Below are 20,227 nucleotides of genomic sequence, written 5' to 3'. Positions count from 1 at the left end.
ATTCGAACAGAAAAAAAAACATTGCGAGCCATCGTAAAAGTTCGATAGCCAAGTTATCCGGAGCGTGATATCGCCTAATTATTGTCTAACCAGCCTCTATAATTTACAGTGAACCTGAGCAGCGATGACCTGCCATCGAATTCGGGATGGTTTATAGGCAACATAAAGCGTGAAGGCTACTACAGAGTTAATTACGACAGCGCAAATTGGGAGCGGCTGATTAAGCAGCTTAACGATGACCTAGATGTGAGTGAAGTAGAGAGAGTGGTCTATCCGTTTAGATCAACCCAGTGGTTGTGCTGTTATTCTGGTATTAGATTTCTTATATAGGATAAAAACGTACGTGACCCCTCATGTTTATGTTTATATGCTCTCAATGGGATATGATCAGGAGTTTCGATCATAACGATATAGACATAACATAGGCATAACGATATAAACATATAAACATATAAAAACATATATAAACATATAGACATAACGATATAATAGACATAACATAGGCATAACATAGACAAGATATTCTCGCATACTAGGTATGAGATATCCCCCGAGATAGCCACCGAGATAAATCCTCGAGATAACTTGCAGACCCCGAGATGGGTTTATCTCGCACTACTTTTTAATCCAATGATTTTCCTTAATTACAAGGTAAAGGGTTACCTTCACAGTTTTTGGCAATACTCATAAAATTAATGGGGAAAAATAATTGGGGAAAAAAAACAAAAATAAAAAATATATAAATAAACAAAATAAAAAATAAACAAAAATAAACAAAAATAAATTGAAAATTTTGCAAAATATTGAATTACTATTTGAACTGAAATGTTCTTTCTGCAATAAAAAGTAAAAAAAATGCGAGAAAAAGGTTCTATCACAGTATGAGCTTGAGATGGGAAATATCTTATCCTCATTATAGATAAACACGTCTCATACTCGCTACGTTCGTATGAGACGGGATATCTATAACTCGGGTGAGATATCCCATCTCAAGCTCATACTGTGATAGAACCTATTAGTCTATATTATGACACTCCTGATATGATCTTTAGAATTCTTGACTATCGTGGAACAGGCGCTCTTTATTTTTCATAATGTTAGTGTTCCGTTTTAGGAAGTTAAATGATTCCTTTGTTATATAAAACGGAGATTAGTATTAAAGGGTAAATAAAATAAAGCGGAGTTTATACATAAAATAATGCGTGTGGTTCTCCTTGTCTACCAAGGTGCAGGGGTCCTTGGTTCCAGTGCTACAGTACCATGCTTACCTTACAGTTGCCTAATATCAATATCTAATAATACTTGAAATAATGTACGTAGAATGAAGCATGTAGAAGAAAACATGTAATGTAGTATAATAATGTATGATTAGCTCTTGATAATATTATGTTTGATTACCGACTATCCCAGTATCTATACCTGAACGTTTTATTGTAGTAAATTTTGTTTCTATGACTACGAATCACCGAATTTTGCATGGTTTTTTAGCGTGTCCTGTGAAAGTGAGCGTTAAAGATTGTTAGAAGTTACCCGAGCGCATGGCAAAAACTCGCTCTCTCTTTTCAAGCTATTTCCCTCTTTCTTTCCTGCTCGCCCGCTCTCCGGTTTTTCTATGGCGGTCTCGCTAGTCTTGTTTATGCAACTATGTTTTATTCAAGTTAATGTTGGCAAAATACAGCAGTCGTACATCGCTAGAAAAAATTGCAACCCTATTTATTTAACTTAGCTGTTACGATATGTTTCAGAAGGGTTTCAACTTGCGCGAAAGTTTAGGATGCTTTTTGTGAAGAGATTTTCTTACTAAAAATGATATCGCTTGTTTTGCAGCCAAAGCTACATTAAATATTTATTGCGTAGCTTGCTGGATAACATTCCGTTGCATTCGGAAAATTTTACGTCTTATTCTTATAGCGGGATTGACAGGACGGGGATTAGACTACCTTTATAATAGCCACGATTAATGCTTTGGCGATCCTTTCTGGCTGTCAGGCAATCCACCATATCAACCGAGCTACCCTGATTGACGACGCCTACTGGTTATCCCGCGCGGGCTACCTCGACCAGCAGACGGCGCTCCGCATCTCAGAGTACATGCACAAGGAGAAGGCCTACCTACCGTGGGAGCTGATGTTGAATACGTGGAAAGACTGGGGTGGGCTACTCGCCTGGTCTAGTGGCTATGGCGAATTCAAGGTAGGTGTGTGATATGATTGTTTGTAGTTTATTGTACCCGCGAGTGTAACTGTAATGAGTATTGTATTGTAATTGTAATTGTAATTGCATTGTAATTGTAATAGTAGGCACCAGTACGGCAAAAATCTATCTGCACGAATTGTGGCATAACCACCCTCTAAATTTCATATTTTCTCTTATGCGATATTCGTAAAATTATATACGCTTAGTTACATAAGTTAATTAGTAAGGCAACATAGGTAATAATTCGTAAATAAAACTATGTATAATACTAGTAAGTCATAGGTAAATACACTGCAGCAGACAAATGGTACAACCACGTTTATTTGAATTCGATGCAATGTAATGTACCGCAATTTTTATAAAAAAATATACAGCGTTGTTCGCGCTATTAACGAAATTTTTCCTTTACCGTAGAAATATATTAGGAATTTCCTAGAACAGCAGTACGACTTGTTGGGCTGGGACGAACGGGAAGGCGAGGCAGCAGCTAAAACGTACGTAACCACAATAACGCTATACTCGCTATCAGTGGCGTAGCCAGGATTTTTTTAACAAGGGGGACCAAAAACAGCGAACTGCGCAAAATAGTGGATGACTTACTATTTTAATGGTTCCTCCGCTACCATCTCTACACCATATGCTCCCCCCTAACTACGCCACTGATCGCGATACATCGCACACACACACTGACTGACCTACTGACCAGCTGCGGTGCTAATACGCAGTAACTGTATTTAGTTTCATATAAATAAACTATAATCGGTGGCTGGGTTGCCAAGGTCATAACGAAATTTAGTAAAATGTTAGCAAGATATCAATGTCGGCGTTAATTTCTTAAAAAATAAACTACATATCGACTCAATGTCATGCATTGCGTACGTGGACGCGTACCTACGCGTGCGTGCGCGTGTATATGCATGTGTTTAGGTGCTTGCTGATGACCGTGACGTGTATATATATATATATATATATATATATATATATATAAACGTTTTGGGTATCTTTCCTTCAGAAATATGCGCTCGGAAGTTCTGAAGATGGCGTGTCAGTTTGGTCACGGTGAATGCACGTACCAGGCACAGCTCCTGTATAGCGCCTGGATGCGCACACCTCACTCTAATAGGTAACGTGGCGCACATACGCTCCCATACGTACTACGTGAACCGTTAACACGGTAATGTACTAGTACTATGTCGCACAAGTACTTTTACGTTATAGTTATGATAGTTTATATATATCCTTATATAACCTTTATATAGAAGAGATCAGATTATTTTGATAGAAAGCGATCCTTAACGATAGTACAACAGCATGCGCGACACCTGGTGGGTAATTTCTCTAGCTCTACTTCATCATGGCAAGCTGTATCTTTCGGGACACATTTCTTGCCTGATTTCCCCATTTCAAGTGTACGATTATAGCTTCTATAAAAAAAACGCGCATATTGTGTCTCGACTGTTTCTTTAAATATATATTTCTTTCTTTTTTCTAGGATGCCTCGGCTGTTTCTCTAAATATTTCATATTTTTTATAGGGTTCCGGCTAACTACAGGTCGTTTGTCTACTGCACGGCTATACGCCAGCTAGGTGTTGTTGAATGGGAGTTTGCGTGGTCACAATTAGAGAAGACTAGCTCTGCTTCCGAGAAAACAAAGCTAATTGAGGCGATGGGATGCAGCAAGGAGCCTTGGTTGCTGAATAGGTGAGCTAGCTAACAACTAAGCCCGTTACCCTACTGATATGTACGTTACGTTGCAGATATTTCAATACATCTTACGAGAATATTGCGAGACGATTCAATTTTGCATTTAATGATATAATCAAATATATATATCTAGATATAATTTAAATCGCCCCCGTATTTTGCCGTATCGATGAGACTTCCGAATATCTGTTATAACGAGTCTTCGTTCTTGCATTCACAGTTTTTACATGACTGTATTTTGGCAGATACCTCAATCTGGCGCTTGAATCTCCCGAGATTCGAGGTGGTAACGTAGCGAAGGTTATTTCTGCTGTCAGTCAGACTGCCGAAGGAAGGTTCTATGCGTGGAAGTTTGTCGTCGGGAATTGGGCAGACATTAGGAAAAAGTAAGTTTAGGGCGTTACGTCAGATAAAGATACAACGAATTAACGAAAAACAAGTTAGTTATATAGAGGTATACAATACAATATAATAATATAATATAATATAGAATATAGTATAATAGTATAATAGGGGTAGTGTATGGAATACAATGGAATACAGGTATTACGTAGAAAGTAGAGGTTACGCGTAAATGTACAGGCAAATTTATGTTCGTGAACGCTCGCGGCGGGCTGAAGATGTCGCTTAGCGTTCCATAACGTGCGCATATCTCACTACTTAGACTACCAGCTGAAATGTAAAATGAGAATGATCCTACGCAGTAGCGTACGTTTCTTCCCTCTCCCTTGGTATACAACTTCTTTTTTAGTGTATGAAATACGGAAACAGTTACTGTTCGGTCGTCAATCTAGAGATGCGAGCGCCACCTACACGCCGTATTACATATAAATGATTGCAAACACTTAAAGATAGAAACACATAAAACCTGTGCGTCTATGCTTCCGTGCGTGTGTGCATGCGTGCGTGGGCGTTCGTGCGTGCGTGCGCGCCTCCGTCTGTGAGTTTGCGTGTCTACATGTGTGCTCGCCCGCACGTGTACGAGCCCAGGTGTATGTGTTCGACAAAAATACGACATCTCTTTTGCTACAAGTCTAAGGTAACTCTAACACTCCCTCTGGCGTTTGTCTACAGATCCAAGTATTATCTCGATCGTCTTGAAAAGCACATGTCTAGATATATATATATATATATATATTCGTATAACGTAGCCTATAAGAAAGTACGCACTCCCTTTTAAGAAATCACGACACTTAGTCTTTATTTGTATTTCTCTTTTAGGTATGGGGAAACATTCCACATCGACAGAAGAATATAAGCGGTGTGACTCAAGGATTTCAGCACATGCTATGGAACGAAACGAAGTACCGTTAGTGGACTTGTACACTCAATACCTAGCAGTGCTTCCCATTTAATACTTTAATTAATAAAGGAAAACGTTGCTCCTCGTCAACGTTCTATTACAATAAATCAAATAAATGATTAATACCGACTCAGAGGTCAAGCATATGTAATATATAATCAACATCGTAGGTATAAAAAAATACTATAAAATTATCAAAAATCCGCGCTCGCTCGTAGCGTCGCTCCGTCAGAATCATCGATCATATCATCCCCATGCCCAACATCATCATATGTAAAATGACGTTTTGTTTTTATTTCAGAACATGACCATACACCGTTGCCGGTGGAAGCGTTCGTAGCTCCTTGTACGGCTAGAGTTGGCTGCACCTCATGTGGCGGCAAGCAATCGAGAAAACAGCGCGGCACAACGTTAGTGGTTGGAGGCGAACGAAAAGATACGAAATTGGTAACCGAAAAGAATCAATACTCGTCGCATAGTTATCTAATTACGTCTCTAGGGTTAAAATCGGCGTTACTAAACCGACGCGATATGATCTGCCGACCGATAGATACACTTTGAACTGATTTATTGTATTAAAAGAAGACGTCTTTTATTAACATAAATGACTATTGAACAAACTAATAAAACGACGTTATTAATTGCAAAATGGTGACGCTTTAAATGTAACATGTTTTTTAAATATTTTTACAACTCTCGAGCGGTCACCAAATTTCAATTCAGCTTTGTTACCCGCGGTAATCGCACAAGAAGCTAACTATATTCCAAACCCCTACGTATATATTTCCTCTCCCGCATACTATTTTACATTTCATGTGGGTTCCGCCCGTATACCCCCTTATCCGTATGTAGCCTCGTGGCTATTCGCTTGCTCGTGCTAGAGAACGTGTAAAATGCTTAATGTGACGGTAACTTTTCTTGAATGAAGTAAGAGTCTGCGCTATTCGCTGACTCTGCAATTTCTTGTAGAATACATCAAAGTTCTTTGGAGTCGACGTCGTTTTTTTGGGCCTAATACTCGCTATACGTAGTTTTATTCTCGACATACTCGCCAACGGTGAAGCCCTAAGTTGGCGAATCTATCTTAATAAGATTGTCCATCGGCATTTACTAATCGTTTATTACGTAACATTGCTTTTAGTACGCGCATGTACAATATGATGTAATTTATAAAAAAACAATTAATCTCAACATCCGGAGTGCGAAATCGCTCGTTTTATTTGAGTAGAAATTCGGAATGAAATGTAAATTTGAGTTTGTGATTATCTTGTTATATTGTCAGTCAGACATTGCGGCCGATTGATTTCTACGCTCAGCTCCGGTTCACGAATAACTGCCTTAGCCTGTGAAACAGACATATAAGCTTTCCAGTATGTCCGGAAAAAACCTTGTGACTGCAATGTTTAAATAGATAAACATCAACGCTGGCGCAAGCTCGATGTGGCGTTCATCGTCCATGGTGATTATGCTTATTCTCTGGATTTCTAACATGTTACAGAGTTAACATATTGCTCACTGGTGAATAAAAAAGCACCATGACGTCTGTAAGCCGTTCAATAAGCTCGAGTGAAACGTCATGGTTATGCATGATTGTCGCGTATTAATGAATGGGCTGCCAAATTAGCAAACGTAGCCAATTATTGTGAACCGTGGCGTACATAGAAACAGTGAGCACACAAGCAGATGGGCACAGCACACCAACTAGATGGGTAACAGCATCGCAAGACGATGCACAGCATGCAAAGAAGATGGCGCAGCACAAAACAGATGGCACAGCATACAAACAAATGCCACAGCACACCAACAGTATGGCACAGCATACAAACGATAGGCACAGCACACAAACAGAATGGCCACACAACAAACAGATCGCCAGCACACAAACAAATGCAGCAGCATACAAACAGATGGCACAATGCACACAAACAGATTGCACAGCACAAACAGATGGGCGCGCAGCATCAAACAGATGGTACAGCAACAAACAATGGCGCAGCATAGACCAACGATGCCGCAGCATACAAGAGATGGGCACAGCATACAAACAGATGAGCGCAGCTACAACTAAATGGCAGCAACAACAAACAGATGACCACAGACACAAACAGATGGCAGAGCAAACAAGCAGATGCACAGCATACAGCAGATGGGCGACAGCACACAACAGATGTTCACAGCATACAAGCAGATGGTCACAGCTATACACCTAGATGCACAGCATACAAACAGATGGGCAGCCTAGCAAATCAGATGGCACAGCAATCCAAAATATGGCCACCCGCATACACACAAGCGAGCACACAATCTAACAGAATGGCACAGCATACGAAGACAGAGATAAGGCCAAACAGGCACAAACAAAATGAATGGTGACAGCCTACAAAGCAGATAGGCGCCAAAGAACACAAAAAGATGCCACAGCATACAACAGATAGCACAGCAGCACAAACAGATCGGGCACAGCACCACTTAAACAGAAGGCACAGCATACAAGCAGATAGGCAAAGCATACACACAACGATGGCGCAAGCAGGATACAAACAGAGGCACAGCAACACACATTCATGTGGCACAGGATACAAACAGATGGGCCACAGCATGCAAACAGACGCGGGCAGACAGCATACACAACAGATGGCACAACATCACAAACACTAAGCACAGACACCAAAACAATGCACAGACAGCAACACCCACAGATAGGCACAAGGCACACCAACAGAATCAGGTTCACAGCATACACAACAGATGGGTCACAGCATAGAGCCAGATAATGCCACAGCAACACAAGCAGAGGCCACCAGCAACACAAACAGATGGCACAGCACATCAGCAGATGCCCAACAGGACACACACAGATGCCAGCATACAACACAGATGGCCACAGCTAGCAAACAGAGCGCAGCATACATAACACCACAACGATGGCACCAGCAACAAACAGATGCGCAGCATACCACAAGCACGCACACACAGCCACACAACTCGCCGAGCGCACCACAGCAGACGCACACTGCACAACGCAGCGCAACGAACGCACCCCCCCGCCCGCGCCTACCGGAGCACCCACGCACAACGCACACGTCGGCTGTACTACACACGCCACCACGCACACGCACACGCACCAGCGCACTACGCCCGCACACTGCACTACGCCACACGCGCACCACACACGCACACGACACGCACACGCACACGAGCGCACACGCACACGCACAAGCCACACGCTACAAACGTACAACGAGCACAACGCACACGCCCACAGACCGAGCCCGCCGTGGCACAACACACAACACGTTCTCCTTTCAGTCTCCTAGCTTTTTCGAGCTCATCACAAGCACCACCGAGCGCCAACACGCCACCACACGCACACAATGCAGATGCACACACCATTACGCAACTATCGCCACACACACGAGCGCACACGCACAGGGACGCACACACGCAATCTTGTCCGCAGGCCGCGCTGGGCCACCAACTCAGGCGCACCCGGCACACACACACGGCACAGCACACGAGCGAGACACCACACCACACATAGCAGATGACACAGCACACGAGCGCCACACGCACCGAACGAGCGCACACGCAACACGCACAGACGCACACTACGCCACAGCACCCACGCGCATGGATGGATGGACGCACGCACGTACGCGCGATCACACACACATGCTCGCATAATAAAACTATAATCGCCAATAAACAGCTTTAGTTAATAAAAATACGTTTAATGCACAATAATGATGTATTATAACAAAGTTTAACAAACAGGAAATAATCGTGTCATAGTAGTGGCATTTCTTGCTTCACATACCCCCTACCTCCACCGCCGCGTTTTCACGTGCAATTACACTCGCGCAATTCTTCGTGAGATTTGCGCGGTGCAAGTTACTGTGGATGATTTTATGGAGAGAGGGATCGTAACTTTGTATTTGACGAGTATAGTCGCGAACGCACGCAGTGTCAGTATACTGGCGTTGCTTACAGACTGCACGTGCCACCCATTAGACCAACTTGTGATACGATAGCAAAACGTGCAACATAGTTTATACACAATTATATATAATATAGTTAAGATACCACTACAACTACATCGCAATATATATGGATATATATATATATATTGCTTTTCATCGTCAAATTTTAATCGTTATAACGTCGTTTATTTGACGTCTAAAAGCACGGTTTTTGTATTGCGAGATCATCCGCGTAAAATAATTGTACCCCGTCTCGTACACGAATCACAAACCGGCATAAACTAAATGCATAACATATCGGGTATTTCAAGATAAAATAAGAAGACCACACGCATCTATGACGCGCGTACATCGATGACGCGCATACATCGATGACGCGCAGGTTCGTGGAATCGTCTTTTTTGCAACACCTGAATACGCTTGATTAGCGGAATTCCGTAATTTTGCCCTTGTTTTCATAATAATTAACGAGATTTTAAGCGCCTGTTATACGACCAAAAGCGCAGTTCTCATGTTTGGAGATGTTACAAATTGTTTGGTTTCTCATACCAGGGCGTATAGTACGGTGGCCCATATGAACAAAACACAAGCACGCATGTACGCATGTACGCATGTACGCAAACACGAGCACGCAAGCACGCATGTACGCATGTACGCAAACACAAGTACGCAAGCAAACAGCAAGTTGCAAAACGGAAATTGGTGGTGGGGGAGGGGTGAGGGGGGTGGAAGACGAAATCTCGATGGTGGAGGGAGGTGGTGGAGGGCGCTAGTGCTGCCATCTATTTCCGTTTAGGAAACTTGTATTTGCTTCGATAATTAGTTGCTTTGCCAACTTGTTTACTTCATGTGTTGTGTTAAAATGAAGTTGCAGTTGGCGTCCGTAAATGTGTTTGTCTTGAAACTTATTTGCTTCGTCTCGAACTTTATATGTTTGCCAACATGCTAACCCGCGTACTTGTGTTTTGTTCATATGGGCCACCGTAGTACGGTCTCCTTTAATCGTTACATATTACTACAAAAATCGATATAATTGCGTAGATACCTCGGGATGCGTTTTAATTATATTGGTACCGTGGTTATTATTACAATGAACAAAGCCGTAAATGTTTCACCTGAACTATTGACAATCGTATGCTTGTTTGCCTCAACTCTCTTTGCACAGCAAATGGCCGAAGCGAGGAGGAAATGAATGAGTAGTCTAAATCCGTTCCAGACGGCAGCATTCATATACTGATTTTAATTAAATTAGCCACGATGCGTTAATATCGGTAAGTGTATCGCAAAAACTTCAAATAAGGCGTATGTTTAAACGTTATCACTTTATTAGTTTATTTTAAGATTTTGTCATTAAGGGTTCGAAATGCCACACTTGCCCTCTTAAGTACTGTTGCACAAAAATCCGCTTAATTGTATTTCAATTATAAATTGGCAAAAATATTCCGGAGTATAATCACATGGATGCCCTATGCATCTTTCTGTTTTAGTCCGCAGTTGCACTGAATAATGTCGCATAACATAGTCGTTAGAGTAGGTGCTAACTTTTGAACTACAGAGAGAACGTACCCACCCATGTTTTCGCCACGTTATTCCAAATGTAATCGAATCGCCAACGTGCGTATGACGATTGCCCCGAATTGGTTACAAACTAGAACGGCTCATGAGAAATTATCGGCACTAATTAAACGAGGTTAACGTTAAATGTCCCGCAAACGGAACATTTTGTAATAACGACGTACACTTACCGAACCGACGTGAGTTACCGGTATTACCTGTGACGACAGTTGACGGAAATACTGCTTTATACTTCGTACGGTGATTCCCACTGTAAGATTTTCTTTATTAATATGTTACACGGTTCATCTATCCGAGTCGACTGACATACAAACGACCAAGACGATGAAAGCAGTACATAAAGAATTCGCTTCAGGATAATCGCTTGTTAAAACCTCCCAATCAACTGAAGTCCACCATTTCGCGTAAGACCACGGGTAATTGGCATGCAAACTAATCTTTATATGAAATATACTACCGCGGTATATATTTCTTGTACGAATATTGCCCCGCGAGAGAAAGCAATATGTTGGCTAAAACTTGAAGTAATAATTTATTGCAGACGAGAGCGAGCAACCGCGTTCGAGCAGCTGATACGTCAAGGTAACTGATGTCGTTTCGTCGTCGACTGAAGCTTTGAATGTTGAATTACTGAAATGCTGTTGTGCATTCTCTTGCACAGCAGTCGCACACAGCTATATAGACATCTAGGAGGTTGACAATACAAGTACATTATTATTCGATGTTTGTGATAGCAATGGCAACAATAACGATGACGAAAACGACGTCGATGATGATGATGATGATGATGATGATGAGGATGATGATGACGATGATTGCGATTATTGTGACTATAAAATTGCCGCGACAATGTGAGCTACAGGTTTCGCTTATGCGGTGGATGGTGACGTCGATGAGAATGAAATGATGACGATACTAGCGCCGATCCTGCATTATTGCGCATTTTTACTGTGTGTGTATATGCGTGCGTGCGTGTGCGTGCTAGTGTGTGATTGTTTGTTTGTGTGTGTGTGTGTGTGTGTGTGTGTGTGTGTGTGTGTGTGTGTGTGTGTGTGTGTTATCCAAGTATTATCTCGATCGTCTTGAAAAGCACATGTCTAGATATATATATATATATATATTCGTATAACGTAGCCTATAAGAAAGTACACACTCCCCTTTTAAGAAATGCACGACGGTAGTCTTTATTTGTATTTCTTCTTTTAGGTATGGTGAAAATCAATTCATCGACAGAAGAATAATAAAGGGAGTGACTAAATATTTCAGCACAGCATGGGAACTGAAAGAGGTACGTAGTGGACGTGTGGGTAGCACCATACCACGCAGTGTCCCTGTAATACGTTATTAATAAAAGGGAAACGTTGCTCCCTTCAACGTGTTATTACAATAATCAAATAAATGTTAATCATCTACTCATGATGGTCAAGATAGTTAATATGATTAATCAACATCGTAGGATAAAAAAATACTATGAAAAATTATCATAATCGTCGTCGTCGTATTCGTCCTCGTCAGAATCATGATCATCATCATCATGCCCAACATCATCATCATTGTAAAAATGACGTGTTTGTTTTTAATTCGAACATTGACATACACCCTGTTGCAGTTGGAAGCGTTCGTCAAGTCTCTTGGCAGGCTAGGAGGTGGCGACCTCATGTGGCGGCAAGCAATCGAGAAAACGCGCGCCAACGTTCGGTGGTTGGAGGCGAACGAAAAGATTATCGAAGATTGGGTAACCGAAAAGAATCAGTATCGTCGATAGTTATGCTATGAGGCGTTTACTAAACCGAGCGATATTGATCTGCGACCGATAGATACTTTTGAAGTGATTTTTGTATTAAAAGGAAAGACGTTTTGAATTAACATGAATGACATTTTGAACAAAAACTAATAAAAGACGTTTTTAATTGAAAATGGTGACGTTTAAAATGTAGAAATGTTTTAATATTGTTTACAATCTCTGAGCGGCACAAATTGCAATTCAGATTTGTTACCCGGTATCCAACAAGAGCTAACTATACATAAACACCTACATGTATATATTTCCTCTTCCGCATACTATGTTTTTAATGTTTCATGTGGTTGCCGACGTATTACACCTTATCCGTATGTATGTCCGTGCTATTCGTCACTCTCGTTCTTAGAGAACGTGTAAATTGTTAATGTTGACGGTAACTTTTCTTTGATTGAAGTTGATAAGATGTCTGCGATATTCGCTGACTCTGCAATTTTTTTGTATGAATCATCAAAGTTCTTGGAGTCGATCGTTTTTTTTCTAATATGTATACGTAGTTGTTATTTCTCGACATATCCCGTCGGCTAACCTAGTTGGGAATTATTCTAATTAAGTATTCCATCGCATTTACTAGATCGTTTTTACGTTAACATTGTTTTTAGTACGCGCATGTAAATATGATGTATTATAAAAATCACAAATTAATTCAAACCGGGGTGCGAAATCGCTCGTTGTTAGTTTGAGAGGAATTGGAATAAATTAAATTTGAGTTTGTGATTAGTTGTTAGATTGTCAGTAGACATTGGGGGTCGATTGATTTCTTACGCTCAGTCGGTTCACGAATGTGTTTACTGTGGAAACACGCATTAAGCTTTTCCAGTTATTCCACGGGAATAAAACCTTGTTGACGCGAATGGTTTAAAATTTAGATAAACATCATGCTGGCGCAATGACGTTCATCGTCCATTGATTATGCTTATTCTCGTGATTTTCTACATGTTACGAGCTAACATATTTGTGCTTCACGTGAATAAAAAGCAAATGACGCTGTATGCCGTTCAATAAAGTCGTAGTGAAACGTCATGTAGCATGTTATCGCGTTTTAATAATGGGCTTCAAATGTGAGAAACGTACAATTATTGTAAACATGCCGTAAATGAAGAAACAGTGACACACCAAGCAGATGGGCACAGCACACAAACACGATGGGTACACATGCCAAGCAGATGGGCCACAGCATGCCAAAACCAGATGGGCGCAGCTAACAAACAAGATTGGGCACTAGCATGACAAACATAAATGCCCACAGCACACAAACAAATGGGCTACAAGCATACAAACAGAATTAGGCACAGCCACCAAACAGATGGCACAACATACAACAGACGGCACAGCACACAACAGATGGGCCGCAGCTACAAACAGATGGCCAACAGCACACAAACAGATTGGCAGCAAGGACATACAAACAAGATTGGGCGCAGCATAAAGTATCACAGCATAGCAAACAGATGGGCCTCAGCATTACAAACAATGCTGCCAGCATACAAACAAGATGGGCCACGCATACTAAACAGATGGGCCAGACAGCAATACAAACAGATGGGCAAACCACATACAAACACATGACCGCGCACACAACGAAAAAACAAACAAATGGGCACAGCTACACAAGCAGATGGGGCACTACACAGATGCACAAGCAAAACGATGGTGCCGCAGCACACAACCAGATGCTTCACAGCTACAATGCAATGGAGCACTAGCATACACACAGATGGCGCCACAGCATACAAACAGATGGGCGCGCAGCCATACAAATCAGATGGCACAGACAATACAAACAGATGGGCACAGTCATTACACACAGATGGGCGCAGCACACAAACAATGGGCACAGCAATACAAGCAAATAGGCACACAGCACACAAACAGATGGCACAGCATACAAACAATAGCACAGCAACACAAAACAGCTTGCAGGCACAGCATACAAGCAGATAGGCCACAGCACACAAACAGAAGTGGCTACAGCACACAAACAGATAGGCACAGCATACAAGCAGATAGGCCACAGGCATACACACAGATGGGCACAGATACAAACAGATGGGCCACAGCATACACACAGATGGGCACAGGATACACAACAGATGGGCACAGCCATACAAACAGATGGGCCACAGGCATACACACAATCGGGCACAACAATACAAACAGATAAGCACGAGCACACACAGATGGACACCAGCACACAAACGAGATAGGCACAGCACACAAACAGATAGCACAGCATAATAAAACAGAATGGGCACAGCATAGAGCCAGATAAGACACAGCACACAAGCAGGATGGCCACAGGCACACAAACAGATGGGCACAGCAAACACAAGCAGATGCCAGCTCACAAACAGATGCCCCAGCATCAAACAGTATGGCGCAGGCACTACAAAAGATGGGCGACAGATACCTAAACAGATGGCGAGCACAACGCAATGCACAGCCATACACAGATGGCGCAGCATACGCACACAAGCGCACACACCCAACACTGCGCACGAGCACGCACACACACGCACACGCACACGCGCCCGCACACGCGCACGAGCGGCACACGCACACGCACGCGCAAACGAGCCCGACACGCTAACACGCACACGCCACACGCGACACGCCACACGCACCGCACACGCACACGCAACACGCGACACGCACCACGCACACGCAACCACGCACACGCACACGGCACACGCACACGAGCGCAACAGCCACACGCACACGCACACGCCCAACACGGTACACGAGCACACTCGCACACGCCACACGCCACAAAGCAACGAGCGCACACGCACACAAGGCCCACGCCACACGCACACGCACACCACAGCTAGAATGGGGCAACACACACACGCGACACGCCACATCACACACCGAGCCTACACCCGACACGCACCACACACGGCGACGTAGCGACAACTGCACACCCGAGCGCACAGCGCACACGAGCGCACACGCACACCGCGACACAAGCGTAAGATGGACACAGCACAACGAGTGCGCACCAACGCACAGACGAGCGCACACCGCACACGCACACGCACAACGCACATGCACACCGCGAATGGATGGATGGACGCGGCACGTACGCGCGATCACACACACATGCTCGCATAATGAAACTATAAACGCTTTAGTTAATAAAAATACGTTTAATGCACAATAATGATGTATTTAAACAAGTTTTAACAAACAGGAAATAATCGTGTCATGTATGTGGCATTTCTCTCTTCAACATACCCCCTACCTCCACCGCCGCGTTTTCACGTGCATTACACTTCGCGCAATTTCTTCGTGGAGATTTGCCGGGTGCAAGTTACTGTGGATGATTTTTATGGAGAAAGGGATCGTAACTTTGTATTTGACGAGTATAGCGCGCGATACGCACGCACGTGTCCGTATACTGGCGTTGCTTACAGACTGCCACCTGTGCCACCATTAGACCAACTTGTGAGATAACGATAGCAAAACGTGCCAACATCAGTTTATACACAATTATATATAATAAAGTTTAAGACTATACCACTACGGAACTCATCGCAATATATAGGATATATATATATATATGCTTTTCATCTGCAATTTTTAATCGTTATAACGTCGTTTATTTGACGTCTAAAAGCAGGTCTTTTTATTGCCGAGATCATCCGCGTAAATAATTGTACCCCGTCCTCGTACACGAATCACAAACCGGCATGAACTAGATGCATAACCATATCGGGTATTTCAAGAGGAAATAAGAAAGACCACGCGCATCGATGACGCGCATACATCGATGACGCGCAGTTCCGTGGGTCGTCTTTTTTTGTAACACCCTGATACGCCTGATTAGCGGAATTCCGTAATTTTGCCCTTATTTTCATAACAATTAACGAGATTTTAAGCGCCTGTTATACGACCAAAAGCTTAGTTCTCGTGTTTGGAGATGTTACAACCTGTTTGGTTTTTCATACCAGGGCGTATAGTACGATGGCCCATATAAACAAAACACAAGCACGGCAAGCCACGCATGTACGCATGTACCAAACACAAGTAGCGAAGCAAACAGCAAGTTGCAAAACGGAAATTGGTGGTGGTGGTGGGGAGGGGTGAGAGGGGAGGGTTTAGGGGGTGGAACACGAAATCTCGATGGGTGAGGGAGTGGTGGAGGGCGCTAGTGCTTGCCATCTATTTCCGTTTAGGAAACTTGTATTGCTCCGATAATTAGTTGCTTTGCGAGACTTGTTTACTTGCGTACTTGCGAACATGTTGTTGTGTTTAAATATGAAGTTTGCCAGTTGGCGTCCGTAAATGTGTTTGTCTTGAAACTTATTTGCTTCGTCTCGCACTTTATATGTTTGACCAACATGCTAACCGCCGGTACTTTGTGTTTTGTTCATATGGGCCACCGTAGTACGTCTTCTTTAATCGTTTACATATTACTACAAAATCGATATAATTGGCGTAGATACCTCGGGATGCGTTTTAATTATATTGGTACGTGGTTATTATTACATGAACAAAGCCGTAAATGTTTCACCCTAAACTATTGACAATCGTATAACTTTTTGCCTCAACTCTCTTTGCAGCAGCAAATGGCCGAGCGAGGAGGAAATGAATGAGTAGTCTAAATCCGTTCCAGACGGCAGCATTCATATACTGATTTTAATTCAATTAACCACGATGCGTTAATATCGGTAAGTGTATCGCAAAAACTTCAAATAAGGCGTATGTTTAAACGTTATCACTTTATTAGTTATTTTAAGATTTTGTCATTAAGGGTTCGAAATGCCACACTTGCCCCTCTTAGTACTGTTGAACAAAAATCCGCTTATTTGTATTTCAATTATAAATTGGCAAAATATTGTCCCTAACGCATCTTTCCTGTTTTAGTCCACAGTTGGACTGAATAAAGTCGCATAACATGGTCGTTAGTATAGTTATTCTTATCTTAACCTACAGAGAGAAACGTACCCACCATGTTTTCGCCACGTTATTCCAAATGTAATCGAATCGCCAACGTGCGTATGACGATTGCCCGAATTGGTTACAAACTAGAACGGCTCATGAGAAATTATCGGCACTAATTAAACGAGGTTAACGTTAAAATGTCCCGCAAACGGAACATTTTGTAATAACGACGTACACTTACCGAACCGACGTGAGTTACCGGTATTACCTGTGACGGACAGTTACGGAAATACGGCTTTATATCTTCTTACGGTGATTTCCACTGTAAGATTTTCCTTGTATTAATATGTACACGGTTCATCTATCCGAGTCGACTGACATACAAACGACCAAGACGATGAAGCAGTTACAATAAAGAATTCGCTCCAGGAAAATCGCTTGTTAAACCTCCCAATCAACTTGAAGTCCACCATTTCGCGGTACGACCACGGGTAATTGCCTGGTAAACCTAATCTTTATGAAATATACTACCCGGCGGTATATATTTCTTGTACGAATATTGCCCCGCGAGAGAAAGCAATATGTTGGCTAAAACTTGAAGTAATAATTTATTGCAGACGAGAGCGAGCAACCGCGTTCGAGCAGCTGATACGTCAAGGTAACTGATGTCGTTTTCGTCGTCGACTGAAGCTTTGAATGTTTGATCTTACTGAAATGCTGTTGATGCATTCTCTTGCACAAGCAGTCGCACACAGCTATATAGACATCTAGGACGGTTGACAATACGAGTACATTATTATTCGATGTTTGTGATAGCAATGGCAACAATAACGATGACGATGATGATGATGATGATGATGATGATGATGATGATGATGATGATGATGAGAATGATGATGACGATGATTGCGATTATTGTGACTATAAAATTGCCGCGACAATGTGAGCTACAGGTTTCGCTTATGCGGTGGATGGTGACGACGATGAGAATGAAATGATGACGATACTAGCGCCGATCCTGCATTAATAGGCGCATTTTTATGTGTGGGTATACGCGTGCGTGCGTGTGCGTGCTAGTGTGTGATGTTTGTTTGTGTGTGTGTTTGTGGTGTGTGTGTGTGGTGTGTGTGTGTGTGTGTGTGCATGTGTTGTGGTGGTGTTGGTGCGTAGCGTGCGCGTGCGCGCGTGCTATGTGGTGTGTGTGTGCGTGCGTGCGTGTGTGTGTGCGTGAGCGCGCGCGTGAGGTGTGTGTGTTGTGTATTTGTATAAACGCACCTGTATTTTGCCAATCGCATCTTTTTCTCGCACCCTCTCTCTATACTATATATACTGCATGCGTATATACCAGAAACAATAATTATCATCAAGAGCTAATAATAGGTATTATATTAGCTCTTCTTATCATATGTGTTTAGAGTGAACACTTTTGACTTGATGGACGTCATCGGGCAAACGCAATCTCTCATTTCCGCGCATATATATAAACTGGAAATATCGAAATTATTTCACTTTACGGGCTCCGTACACGCTTACCTATGAATGACCACGAGGAGTAATTTCATTCCCGAACATCGAGAGTGACTATGTTTACACAGATGCCGTGTACGCGACTCACGGAAATTTTACGTACGCAGCGGCAATCACGTACATCACTATAAAAATTCGATTTCGATAGTTCTATATTCGATAATTCTATTTCTATATCTTCTTTCGAGAACATTTCGTTCGAAATTTTATCTATACATTTCTATGTGAAATTTGTATATGCGATCGTAAAGCCAATGTTGAGAAGGTGTGTGTGTGTGTGTGGGGGGGGGGGGTTCTGTACCTTCTTTGTTGATGCATAACAGAACCAAGTTACCAATAGATATATTATCTAGTAGATAAAGTCACAGAGCTAACAAAAACTCGCTTAGAATTACAAAGAGTTGTATAAGCACACTGCGATGTATGTGGAGACGCGTGAGTCGCCTACACAGCAACAGTGTTTAACAGCTCAGACGGATGTTATCACATTTCCTCTTTATAGTCCTTTAAGTCCTTAGGGGCTTGCAGCACGATAATCCTATTACATCCCGATAGATGACGCTGAGTATGAGAATATCCCGCTGAAATCCATCTAAATTGCAACCGCATCGTTCCCTTTGTCTATAAAATTGCTCGCCTATGTACAAAGTGTTGCGTCGCTTTCCTCTGTCCGATAGTGTTTGATAGTCGAGTCGAAGGCTTTCTCTAGCGTAAAACAAACGAACGAACGCGTTTGTTATTCCGATCGTGTTTCCGGTGTGTATTTCCGGCAAGAACGTTTCCGCGTCGTCTCGGCCGGACTTGACTAATCTGTAGTCGCCTTGCGATGGTCATTGGCTAACTTGATGGCAGCAATACGGAAGATTTCGAGCACTATCCTGCGACCATAGTGACGTCTTTGAAGCGGCGTCTGAGAGTCATCAGTACTACTCATCAGTGCATTGTCTTTCTCTCAGCACGCACGCAGCTCTGTTCAGTGATCGAAACAGTAACGCATTGTCGCGGCATCACAGGCTACCTCTTGCTCAGTACATTTGCTGCAACAAAGAAAGAAATTAGTATTAATGTGCTTATAGTGCACTAGCAGGACACCCGGCGTTGCCCGGGAAATAAAGCGCGCAGTTGGTGACCACTTGGTTGAAAGAAAAATACCCAAAAATACATCTATCAATTTATCTATCTATCTATCTATCTATCTATCTATCTATCTATCTATCTATCTATCTATCTATCTATCTATCTATCTATCTATCTAT

General features: G+C 42.5%; 2 protein-coding genes across 2 annotated transcripts in view; one reads left to right on the top strand and one right to left on the bottom strand.

The window, feature by feature from the left end:
- LOC106815763 (aminopeptidase N-like) overlaps window positions 1–13,580 on the top strand; it is a gene marked incomplete at its 5' end in the record, with an annotated part of 25,044 nt that extends 11,464 nt beyond the window's left edge. Inside the window, 8 exons of the mRNA XM_014820270.1 lie at window positions 110–246; window positions 1,990–2,193; window positions 2,611–2,690; window positions 3,209–3,319; window positions 3,731–3,898; window positions 4,147–4,287; window positions 11,966–12,047; window positions 12,369–13,580. Coding sequence (XP_014675756.1) covers window positions 110–246; window positions 1,990–2,193; window positions 2,611–2,690; window positions 3,209–3,319; window positions 3,731–3,898; window positions 4,147–4,287; window positions 11,966–12,047; window positions 12,369–12,524 — 1,079 coding nt within the window. The remainder of the gene's footprint in view (window positions 1–109; window positions 247–1,989; window positions 2,194–2,610; window positions 2,691–3,208; window positions 3,320–3,730; window positions 3,899–4,146; window positions 4,288–11,965; window positions 12,048–12,368) is intronic.
- A 6,405-nt stretch (window positions 13,581–19,985) lies between these two features.
- Window positions 19,986–20,227, bottom strand: part of LOC106815762 (putative carbonic anhydrase-like protein 2) — a 13,294-nt gene continuing 13,052 nt past the window's right edge. The window contains exon 10 of the mRNA XM_014820269.1: window positions 19,986–20,008. Within this exon, the coding sequence (XP_014675755.1) occupies window positions 19,986–20,008 (23 nt within the window). The remainder of the gene's footprint in view (window positions 20,009–20,227) is intronic.

This window comes from Priapulus caudatus, unplaced genomic scaffold (genome assembly GCF_000485595.1).
Source record: "Priapulus caudatus unplaced genomic scaffold, Priapulus_caudatus-5.0.1 Scaffold1194, whole genome shotgun sequence".
Classification (NCBI taxonomy): Eukaryota; Metazoa; Priapulida; class Priapulimorpha; order Priapulimorphida; family Priapulidae; genus Priapulus; species Priapulus caudatus.
The sequence above is the reverse complement of the archived record's forward strand: the minus strand, read 5'-3'. Positions and strand labels throughout refer to the sequence as shown.